The following is a 12,775-nucleotide window of genomic DNA, read 5'->3' on the forward strand; positions in this document are numbered from 1 at the left end:
TTTTAAAAAACCACAATAAAAGAATAAAAACCAAGGACAAATGATACAAGTACCTACGTACCTAGGGGTCTCAGCAACGAACCATTCTCTGGTTTCCACTTCTCCTTTTTCTCTGGACTGCTTTTCCGACGCTCTTTCCCTCTCTCTTTTCCTTCATTCTGCCTGCCTTTGGCTCCTTTCAGAGCCTTCTCTGGACAAGAGAGATGGAGAGATAGAAAGACTTTCAAAGACCCTTACATTGAATCAGGTTTTCAAATCTTAGAAGGTTCCAAAGTTAATGGTTTTGAGATGGGGCCAGGAAAGGTTACAGAACTGAATGCTATTTCTAGCAACAGGTATCTATGTTAAACATTTTGAAAATAAAACTTAAGCCACTTAAAGAGAGTCTTTGAAAGGTTAGACACAGTAGAGACAAGCTCTGTGTTATTATCATCTCTCTGCTGGTGCAGAATACTGCTTCCTAGGATCTTGCAGAAACATCTTATTGATATGGAGCAGCACAGCAAAGCGTATGGGGTTTCCCAGGAGTAAAAGCCTGTGGGGATCTTATTGCTAAAATAACACTGTCAAATCTGAAGTTGCCATTAATATATAAGGGGAATTATGGACTACACTTCAAATTTAATTAGCTGTAAGGGAACAATCGTTACAGGTAACACACTACTCTGTTCATAGTCAATGGATCTGACCAGGTAAATTGAAAGAGTAGTAAACACTGTACAAAACAAATTAAACAGTGGAATACGAGGTTTCGTGGTTAATGCAGAGAGTTGTAAAACAATCCCAATCCCAATAGTTCCCTCTGCAAGATGTTCTATCCTGTCTGGGGATTTCATCTTATGCTCTGTATAAACATAATGTTTCCTTTCATTGTGGGATGAATGAATGGCTTTTCCTCAGAAGTCACAGGTGGTGCTCCCATTGTCTACAGAACATGTAATAACATAAGCCCAGTTGATTTACTCGGACATGCTCTAAAAAAACACATCCAAGTGTTGAGCCAGGCATTCCAATTCTACTGTGCATTTTAAGCACCGCTTCTTTATATTCCACTTTCCTGAGATGTCTGTAGCTGTTAAGAGTATAAAAACAAATTAAAGGAGTGAAAAGACTTAAGCAATTTTAGACTGAAGAAACAATCTTTTAATAAATTCAAAGTCTAAAATAGGTTACAGACTGAAGAACAGACACCTTTCATAGGAATAGCTGTTGATTACAACAGTTTTTTCACAGTTCAGCTAGTGCTCTGAAGTGCACTGTTAAGTGAGCAAATGTGGGTTACCATGGCACAGTGGTGGGGCTCAGGGAGTGGCTGTGTTCTGTGACTGTTACCAGAGAGAGCTCGACTCAGCCTTGTACTGAACAGTATCACCACACAGCCCCCAAGTTAGATATAGAAATACTTTGCATTGATGCAAAGACACATTAACTTCAGCCCTGGAATAAGATATCTCTTGAGGACAATCTCCCTTTCTATAAAAAAACATAGGGCTCTGTTATATGAAACATGCTATATAAAACGTTATATAAACATAATATATAAACATATAAATGTTATATTACATGTTATATAAACGTTATATTCATATATTCTATATTACTACTGATTTTATAGTACTAATAGTACTACTACTAAACCAATTTTACTAATTAGAGTATGTGCTATCTGGTATTTTTTAATTTATAGTCAATATATGATATTTAAATTATTTCAGTTTTATAGTATGATTTTTGCTTTCAATAAACCTTTTCATTCAAATGTTATAAAACTTTGAAACATGCGGCATATCATATTTAAAATCGCACTGCAAATTCATATCTAGATCAATGAAGATACAGGATAATGTTTTAAACAAAATGTGGGGTAATTAAAATAAGTTTTAAAAATCCAGGATACAAATTTTAGAAAATGTTTTAAAAGCAGACGAGACCTGCCTAAAACTAACAACTATTGTACACTCCAAGCTGCAAAAATTTCACAAGGGGGAATAATGACATGAACAAGACCTACAGGACTGAAGTTATGTTTCCAAAAATAACCATTGCTAATTACTTGGATTCATAAGGACTGTACTTAGAAAGAAATAATCCTTTCCTTGTCACTTTAGTTTGCCATGCATGGTGAAGTCCTGAGATTCTGCACATCTCCTAAACAGCTCAATCCTGTGTGCTGTGTTAAGCAACCTGAACTACCTGTCATGAAGAGAACATGCATTAATGAAAAAGATGCCCTGGATTCCTTTACTCTCTCTTTCTAAATCTAAGCACAACAGAGACATTTAATATCGCAGTTATTAGGGAAGAAAAAAAGCTTGTTTGATGAACTGTAGGTTTTCATCAGCATTTTTTTTTTTGCTTTTTAAAAACAGCTTCTGCCTTCCTATTCAAAAGTATTGCCTGGGGACTCATGTTTGAAGTACATGATTAATTTTCTTTCTGTCTTCGGTCTCTCTTCTCTGCCCAATGAGCTTCTTTGCCTATTAGCAAGGTGCTAGCACTCTTGAAATGACTTACAGCAAGCTCAAGTGCCAAGTCCCCCGCATATTCTCATATTCCCCTTCTTTGCCCTGACCTCTGATAAGAAGAAAAACGGAATGTGACAAAAGGGGAATGTAAAACAATGTTTTTGGACTTAAAAAAACAGCTGCTTCCACTATCATTTGGATCTTTATAAAAACACGTTTGGATCAGTTTGGAATACAGGGAACAGCAAACATCTGTAATATGGGCTATATCACAGCACTGTCAATTTCAGAGCTATCATGAGAAAGTAATTAACATGCAAAATCAAATTAATATATTTTAAGGGAAAAGCTTGAACACAATACAAATAACAGCATTGTGCTACAGGTACTCTGATTTGATCCAGCGATTTGGACAATGATGTTGTTTCACACTTTGCACAGAGTTCTCACTCTTCATTAAAAACAATTACTTCAAAGATCAGAAACTACAGGTACTATGAGGAGGAGGTGTACGATTAGCAGGAGTATTTATCAAATATTTAGCAGGAACATTTATAGAATACAATATTTGGGATTAATTTAAGAATCCACGAACCTATCTAGACCACTGACAGAATTTAAAGGATTTTAAGTTATTTTTTAAAATATCTTCAGAAGATCACTGGTGAGCTGTGAATGTTCAGGCCAGAATGAAGGGCCAGAAGAAGGCATAGGATCTGAAGTAAGAACTTTCCATTGTAAAAAACAAAAAAAAAATCTAATTTTCCACTATTGAAACACCTCAACTTCTTGTAGGATTCAGCCTTCCATAGCTTATTATGAGGCTGTCCTCCTCCAAGCATTAATTTGCAACTGTGAATAGATACAGGCATTTAGAGCTGCCTAACGAAGTCCTGCATACAGGAAAACTGCTGCTGCAGCAGCTCTGGGAAAGTGTCAGGAGCTCACAGCACAATGATGAACATTGCAATCAAAACTAACTTCAAATCTCAGCTCCATTTTACAGGCTGTCTGACCAATAAATCTCTTTCCAGGAATTCACCTGTTTCAGCACTTTCTTCTCAAATATAATAACCAAATATACTTCTAAAATCTGTCACTCTGACCACGAAACAGATGCGCTGTGAATTGCTTTTAAAAGAGTGAGTGCTACCTGCAGCGTATTACTCTCAGAACTTGGGCAGCTCCTGTACATCAGAAGCCTGGCAACACACTGTGTTGCTGAATTGCATGTAACTTACTCCCTTATTGTGAACAATTTCACAGACGTAGATGCATTTTAATCCAGTTTCCTGTCTTGTACAGAAGAAAAGGGGGAGGAAAGCAACATATGAAACCCATATTTTCAGTTTGACTCGAATTTGGCTTTTGACGATGAGATCATCAGCAGACCCATCTCTGGAAAGAAAACAAGAATTTTCATTTCAGCTTTTCGATGTAGCCTTTAGTTACCAGGTGTTAAAGGGACCTAGCAATTACCATAAAAAACATCAGTAAGTTAATGGGAACTATACTGAAAGGAAAGCTTTCATTTTTTTTCTTTGAGCTGTAGGAGTGATTTACTGCTCACTTACCTCCTGCTAAATCCTCTTCAATCAACTGGATCTGGAGGTGGAATATCTTCTCTTGTAGATCACAGAGGGAGTGCTTCATCTTCTCACGTCGTGTCACCATGTAACACAGGTTTCTAACCTGCCAAGGTGAAAAAAAAACACTCACAGCTGTTTCTCCTGCGGACACAGAGATGATTCAGTCTGTGGTTGGGTCAAGGCTAAGTAAAGATGAAGGACGGGATTAATGAGTCACTGTTTACATCTGTGTTGAACAGTTACTCGTGTGTGAGCAGTGAGCAGGTAAGCAGTGACATTCATATTCATCACCACATTTTTCTTCCAGGGTACAGTGCTTCACTGAAAGTCATATATACAGTGAAATCACAAAAACATACTGCAGGGACAAGACCTGCCCATTCCCCAGGTTTTCAAAGAGCAGTGTAGTTAGCTGCACTATGCTTTATCATTTCTCACCAGGTATCCATTTTTTTAAGCGCAGAGCTGATTCAATCACTCATCACATTGCAAATTTGTGTCTGCCTCAGTTTTCTCCATCTTAATCACTGCAATACAGCCTATCATTTTTAATGCATGTACGTTAATAGAAAAATAAATGATCTCTATATTGCATATTGATTAAATATTTTGGCATGATTGTGATTAAGGGATTATTCAGAATTGCTCATGATACACCCAAGTGACTGAGAGTGTTGCAGAAGCATTAAATCCCTTTATTAGTGAAAGAAGTGACTGAGCACAGCTGATAAGCTGCTTTAACCTGTTGATTGTGAAGCACTGTGAAAAGCAAGAATGAAAAACACAGAAGGGAGCCAATATGCCTATGGAACTTGTGGAGCCAAGCACTCCTAAGTGGTGAATCAGTTTTGGTGTAGACAAGGTGTAGACCACCCTGGTGGACATCAGCAAATGTGGCCCAGATGTGGGGAATGATAAGCTAATTGCTGTGTACAGATCAGTCGATGGGGAGATCCATCTGTGATGGTCGGGAGAAGATTGTCTTGTGTCTAGGACTGTACTTGTAGTGATTGATGGCAACCTGACTGCAATGTGCTACACTGTCTCCTGAGACCTCAACTGCTGCCCTTCCTGTGAGTCCATCCTAAGACGACATTCCAGCAGGACAACATGGTGCTAATGTAAAAATGGCCTTCCTGTGAGATGCCAGCGAGAGCTAAGTTGAGGATGCTCTCCTTTCCAGACTTAAACCTCATTGAACATTTGTGGGATTAAATGGGATGATGTGTGGCATCTAGGGCTCAGTGAACAGGCACATTTTTGATCAGGCCCTAGGAGAGAGTGGGACACAATCCCACAAAAGAGCATCTGCAAGCTGGTGCAAAGCATGAGTCACAGATGTACAGCTTGTGTTGATTCCAACAGTGGGCACGCATGCTACTAGCCTGTGACTTTCACAGACCCCCCCCGTTGATCAACACCGTTGATGACAAATGTTGATCAGCACAATGAATTTACCTATGACACATCTGTTCAATAAAATGTCACTGCACCTGCTACAAAACACCCTTTCTCTGGTATTAACCATTAATTGGTATTAAGATTAAGTGATAATCTTCTTCTGATGGTCAGTGTACCACTACCTCTATGGAGTCATGCATGTGTACAGCAGAGAACACCCTTGCCCAATGCAACTGGAATTCTGAACATATGATGACAGTGCTGTATAAAGGAAGTCCTGTTTATGCAAGGAATTCATGAAAAACATCATAGCAAAGGTCCCCATTTCCGCTTTAATATTCCCCCACCTTATGCAACTGTACACAGTGTTCCTGATTCCGAGTCGTTCAAATCGGTTTCATATGTTTCTGCTTTAAAACAACACGTAGATGCTGAGCAGTGATTTCTGCAGTGCCTTGACACACAGTGGTCCCCTCAGGGGACTGCGTTCCTGGGCTTCAGCCAACCCACATTTGTGCAGCCGCTAACAAAGAACCAGAAGATGGCGCTGTGCCAGTGTGTACACATGTGCGTGTAAAAAGAACTTTCAGGCAGAGGAAAAGACAAGAAAGAACGTTCTTTGTTTGCTGGCACATGTGAGGTGATGATGGTATCATTCTCCGAAGATGGCACACAGTGGTGGTGCCTCCCTAAGCAACTAAACACTTCAACAAAGGCAAAGCTGTCCACTCTGGCCAGCTTCTGTGATGGCCAGAACTTTGATTTTATAGTGTTAGTGTTTTTTTAGTTAGTATATTGTATGTGTCAACATGTTTTCAGTATGCTTTATACTTTGTTTTTTTCAGAAACAACTAAGGAAGAGTACTTCCCCACATTGACAAACAGTATATCTGGGGTAAAGAGTTTAATTAAACCAAACACACTGATCTGTGTGATGTACTCTTGGTCAGTTTTGCCCTGGAAACAATCATTCTTCTTTTATAAAATGTGTTTTAATGGCATGTATTCAAAATGTGCTGGGCAAACCATATAATTTATCAATAAATGGGTAAAAAAGAATTGTATCGGAGTAAATAGAAATGCTTTAAACTAGTCTGGGGAAGATAATTTTCTAATATTATCAGTATCAGAAATATATTCCAAGGACTAAGCATTACCACTTTTAGTTAATAAGAAAGAACAAATAGTGGTTACAAACACTAGAATTTCCAAAGTTAACATCAAAGAATGTGGCAAAAAGGACAGGTGTATTTGCCTCAGCAGACTAAATGAACTGATTAACAGAGTCATGGCACTCATAAACAAGATTCATTTTTCTTTTACGTTCGCGAAGGCCAGACACCTGTTGATTTAATTATTGGATTCTGTCAGCAACCGCTTGACATTTGGTGTTTAACAGAAGGCTTCACTGCTATCATGAAAATTGACATGTCAGGATGCCTCCTCAAGGAGTCTGTAAGAGTGCGTACTACACTGAATCACAGGCAATAAAATTCTTAAGTTGTTATGGAGTCAGGATGCATCTCAGAAATTGTCTGGCTAAATCCACTTAATTGCACAGCTTGCACAGCGAAAGAAGATGTGAGTAACAAAAAAAATCAAAACCAAAACCAATCTCGCCATCTATCATTATGCCACTTCTTGGAGGAGGCAGGAAGTTGAGGTAAATCAAGGAATGAATAATAAGGCAGAGTTTATTAAATAAGAGCTCCCTTAGCATATTGAAACAGCTTAAAATACATAGTAGATAATTGTGCAAAAGTCAGAAGGCAGGCATTTACTTCAGTGTAGCTGGTGACAGAACATTTAGTGCCTTGCTGTAAAAAATAAAGAATATATTATTCCACCTGCAGGAGATTAAAGGAAAAAAGATAATTTGTATACTGCCCGAGCATGGTAGAATTCGGTACATTAATATTAATTATTAGGTGCAGAGCTTTTCCTATATATACTCATTCACTCTCTGAGGCAATAATCAGTCTATAAAAACGTCCTCCTAACTTTTTGAATACAGGCTTTGTCTATGGATTCAATTAACTAAAACAATAAAAAATAAAACTCACTGACCTCCTGGTCACCATCTATAACACCATTATCACTACCCTTGACTCTTTTTCAGGTCTGTAAATTTGAGTGTCATGTTTAAAAGAGCTGTGGAAGCCCAACGAAACAGCTGTTTCATAGACACAAAAAAGCCCCGAGCCATATCTCTCTGTCTTTTGTACATTCTTGAGCCCATTAATTAGCAAATACATGGCATGCAGTCCCACCACATTAAAATGTGCCCCTCTGCTGAGCACTGTGGAATTGCGTCATTTTCTGCACCACAATTCTATGCCTGTGGCAGAAATACCTTACCAGTTTTTTTTGCTTTAATATACAGTACAACATCATGATCTGCTTGATGCCCAAGCTGCTGTCTATCTCCATTGTGAAGTTTAGCATTACAAGATCTCTATTTCAATTACTTCTAAAAGACTGGTCATTCAGTTTAGTAAGATGGACTTCATAAAAGGCTTTTATTAAAGATCAGGATAAGAACTATAGACAAAAGAAACAGACCTTCCCAAAAAGGCGTAGTGTCAGTAAGGTTCCAACAGATGGCAATATCAAGTAACCAGAAGATGGCTTCTCATCAGGTAACCAGGACTGTACCTGTATGCTTCTGGTCCACACCTAAGAGTCAATCTGCTTCTTCTTCACGCACTTTAGAAACCACCACCTACTCTGCCTCCTGTCCTTGATATTCTTTAATTCCAGGCAAGAGACTCAGAACAAAGTAATACACCAATTACAACCTTACACCAGAGGAAGGCTCCACAGCCGAAAAGTTGCGCTTTCTTTCTTCTCTTTTCAACATGGAATAAACCTTTTACTTGTTCCTTTCTAATACACCAATCGCAATTAATTAAAAAACACCTGTCAGAGTGTTTTTTTAACGAATGTTGCCATTTGTGTATTGGTCTATTTTCTTTTTTTCTTTCCCCAAGTGAAGTGATTTACATGGAGGTTTATCTCAAAATCACATCCAGTCTTGTTGTCGGTCCAGATGCTCAGTTATGGAGTTTTGGACCACGGCTCATCCTTGCACTTTCTGCTGGTCACCAATTACAAGGCCTCCCTTCCGTTTTACTCTGGATACGAGTATCAGAAGATAGTTTGCCAATGGTATCTGAAGCATTAATTTCTTTACATTTACCATAAATTCAAGCATATTATCTTTAGTAATACATTTACATTTAGTAGCCTTAATGTGCAGGTCTCTTCTTGAGTAAATGACATATCCAATATTGGTGCTGTAAATAACTGCAGGCCATTACCAGCCGGGCATAGAACTGTTGGAACTAAGGAAGGAGCCATGTAAATACCACTGTTCTGTTACTGTGAATGTGAGACTGTGTAAGAATAGTGGATGGAGAAGAAGTCATATCTAAAGAAGTGGTAATGATACCTTGGGAATTTAAGAAAACCCCTTCTTGAGCATCACTTCATGAATACCATACTTTTCCGTGCATTCCCTCCTGTCCAATTTGATATTTTGGATGCAGCACTAAAGGTAAGAAGGAACTGCAAAGAAAAGAAGTTACAGTCGTGTCGGCTTCTGTTTTGTGGGGATATGACGAGATATTTCAGTTCTCATTACCTCTCTGCTCATTCATGATGAAAGGGAGCAAATGGGGGCAGCAATTCAAAATATGACAACTAAATTTCTTTCTGTACAACAGCAACATTTCACAGCTACACCTGGACAGCTAGTGCATTCTTACAAAAACAGCCCTCTGAAATATTAAAAACCCAGGTCAACTGCAGGCCAGTTATTGCTTTCATTAATTATTAACGAACTTCCATCTAACTGTAATTGAGTTAGTGTGGGGGCACGTGACACAGGTGCATTCTCTGCTGGTGCTAACAAAACACCAGCCTCAACGGCCTCTAATAAGGCTTGACAATGTAATGTCTCACAGTGCATTTATCATCTAGAAGGTTAACTAGATACACAGTTACCCCTGACTGCTCCTGAAGCACAGAGTGACAACATCTCACCAAGCACAAAAAGGGTTAACTAGTCCCTCTTCAATGAATTATGAACGGAATTGTGAATTCAAGGTTTTACATTTCAATAATTTATCTGACCACTGAACACCTCAGCATGCTCACCCATTCTGTGCTCCAGGTAAAAGAATACCCCAAGCCACAGAATGATATGGCAGGGCTGAAATAAATATTTATTCACCTCTCATGATTTTTTTATAAATAAAGGAGGTATCACAGAAACTCAACTAAAGCTGTTGAACTCTGGAGTGGTTTAGAACTCAACTCCAAGCAAGGGTGGTTTTAAGAACAATGAAAATTATAGAACTTCCCAGAACAATAGATCTGACCGACATTAGACCGCAAACTTCTACTAATAATCATTTACTGATAGACTGATCGCTCCCCTCACTCACACCAAACTCACCAGTTAAAGTCTTTTGTTAAGATGCAAGTTTCCATGGACTGCCCCAGTGCTCCCAAAACACTCAAACACAACTCTCAGAGCAAGCAATCAATATTACCTTTGTTTCTGACAGCTTGTTAGAGCAGCTCATTTGAGAAAAATTAAGATGGATATGCAAAAGGACAAAGGACAACAGAGAAATATTGGAGTCTCTGCCAGGGTCAACAAACCCAGTTTTACTGGTGTCCATGGCACTTCTGCAACTCATTTCAGTCTTCAGCTGACCTTTAAATCACTCAGAGAAGCTTACCTAACTACTCAATAAACGCAAAGATGTGTTTATCAGATCTTAAAGATGTCCCATTTAAATGATACCTACAGATATGCTGCTCTCATGCTCTGGGGTTCATCGCACCTGCTTGCTCTCGGAAGAGTCAGGAACATCAGAGAGGCGTAGCTAAAATACATGCACAACAGAATATGCCGGCGAGTTTTGTTCCACTTCATATGCTAGTCTTCTGCCGTGGTCTGTTCTGAAAACACTCCAAAATTAAATAACAGGTCATTGTAAAGCACTGAACTGCCAAGCCTTGTTGCTGTTGTCCTTCATATCTGAGCTCTTACCCCACTTCCTTTAACAAAATCTGACAAAGGCGGTGGTGTAAAAACAGGCTTTCAACCCTTCAAGCCCAACCAAATTTTTCTAGTACTTACAGTCTGATAAATATCCAAAATGAATCTAATTATAAATGTATGCAAATCTTGAACAGAAATATGTTAAAGTCAGCAGAAACTCTCCCTCGCCACAGTACGTTCTGAAAACTGTTATTTTTCTCCAGTGCTGCCTTCTTTGTGAACCCTGAGGACTAAATAACAGAAACAGTGTGTTGCTCAAAAGGAAAGTTTAAAAATAAAGCAAGCAAAACATTTAGAAAAGTACAGGTAAGGGGGGAGTAAGTGAAAGTAAGTAAATCAAAATATCATTTGTTTCATTTCCTTTCTTTTCCACTATGCTGAAAGCACAAAAGTCCTTTTATATGCACTGTAGCAAAGAGAAGTTGGTTTGCCTCCCATACACTGAATAAAAATATTGATCATTCCCTGCCAGGCCAGTGTGGTTTGGTAACAGCTCAGAAACCAAATTTCTGCTGGCGTCATTCTTCAAGCCCAAAACTAACTTTATGCCAACATAGCACTCCATATTTTGCACAGAATATGCCAGTCTGCATGGCACAGGTACAGCAATGATAGTACCTTCTCGTCAGGGAATTAAGACGCTGATTAAGATGCTGCATAAAGGTGCGTTTTACCAAACACACCCATTGGCGTTATTTTAAAAGTGCACAATATTTATGTTTTCTTTAAACATTGTCAATTGCATTTCATTCCCCAACACTCTGCATTCAAACATATGATTCAGTTAAGAAATGAAGCCTGCTGCCTGTGATACAGTAATCGGGGAAGATCAAAGCGGGCAGAGCTCGTCTGGACACAGAAGAATAACGTTACCCTGGAATCCCGTGCTCAGAACTGTAGTCCTTCCTCCCCGTATGGCCCTATACACAGTTAAGTAATCTACCTCAATCCCCTCTCGCATCAACACACAGTCCCATCTGCCTGAGAATCTCACCAGAGCTAATTGACTGTAACCTGTAATGCTTCTGAAGGCATCCTGGTATCTTACACTCTGTAATTTGTATAATCTTGTCTCTGACAACAACTCCAGACCTGCAACTTACAGGCTATATATATACAATTACTAAATTATGTCCTTTTTAAACCACACTACCTTGATTGCAGGGATGGGCGATAAAAGAAAAATTAAATAGAAAGCTCTACAGTGCATTAGAGACATTCAGCTCAATTTGCAATCACTTCAAAGGAAAATTTAATACACTGAGAATTCCCCAGGAATCTTTCTGTCAAGTTTTTTTTTCTTTTTCTGGCCCTTGTGAAAGAGATACAGCACAGGAACATGGCATGGGACTTTTTCTTCAACATGCTTCATTTTATTCAATAGTTTTAACACAGGCCTCCACATGCTTACAGCTCTTCCTTTCTCTTTAATCGTTTCCCAAAAAGGGCATGAGAAAGCACTTTATTCCGCCCCCCCCCCCCCCCCCCCACTTTTCCACTGTAAATTTGTTCTGAAAAAAGCTGCTCTGTTTTGAAAAAAGCATTTCAACTTGCTTGATGGCGCATCACGAGTCAAACTGTCATCCTTGTGTGCTGTGCAAAGCCCTCCAATGCTGTAACACATATGCAAGCACCTATATTTGAGTAAAGAGGTGCAGTAACTCTTCAAGCAGGCAACCTACTGAAAAGACACCAGATTGTAATTCCATTCATGACAGCTTGTTCCAGCAAGAAATTAAATCAAATCACTACAACCTGTCTTTTGTCTTTCCTGTAAGAATCACTGATGTGTAGCGGACGCCTATGTATCACTAACCAAGATCCAGAAGTGAAGAATTTTTGCAGCAAAATACTCATACTCTTCCTCACCACAAAAAACAAATACTTATTTCAAATTCCATATTTGCTCATATTTAGAAACTAGTACTATACCCTACATTAATGCAGTGCATCACAATCAAAGCCCTCAAAGCCTTCTTCTGTACTCATACTCTTGTACTCCCTTGCTACCCTGTTAAGCTAACATCAATTTCAAATTCAGAGGAAATCCTCATGCAGCACACCAAGGCTACAAAAATAGTTCCAGTTTAACAATTCCCCTTTTACTAGTTGTTTCTGATAGCTCCATTTGCCTTTTTAATTGAGAACCACCTTTATCCCTCTAATTGGTGAGACTCACAGTCAGGAACACTGAAACAAACCCGGAAAGCAACAGCAACAGCAGCTGACTGAAAAGAGCAGATGGA

At 38.9% G+C, this 12,775-nt stretch overlaps 1 protein-coding gene across 3 annotated transcripts in view; it reads right to left on the bottom strand.

Annotated features, from left to right (window-relative positions):
• The window catches only part of jade2 (jade family PHD finger 2), a 71,734-nt gene that overhangs the window by 9,763 nt on the left and 49,196 nt on the right, over positions 1 to 12,775 (bottom strand). For all 3 annotated transcript variants that reach the window (XM_015349484.2, XM_015349483.2, XM_015349485.2), the window contains 2 exons: positions 4,040 to 4,157; positions 62 to 190 (listed from right to left, as the gene is read on the bottom strand). In XM_015349484.2, coding sequence (XP_015204970.2) covers positions 62 to 190; positions 4,040 to 4,157 — 247 coding nt within the window. The remainder of the gene's footprint in view (positions 1 to 61; positions 191 to 4,039; positions 4,158 to 12,775) is intronic.

Source organism: Lepisosteus oculatus, chromosome 11 (assembly GCF_040954835.1).
Source record: "Lepisosteus oculatus isolate fLepOcu1 chromosome 11, fLepOcu1.hap2, whole genome shotgun sequence".
Taxonomy (NCBI): Eukaryota; Metazoa; Chordata; class Actinopteri; order Semionotiformes; family Lepisosteidae; genus Lepisosteus; species Lepisosteus oculatus.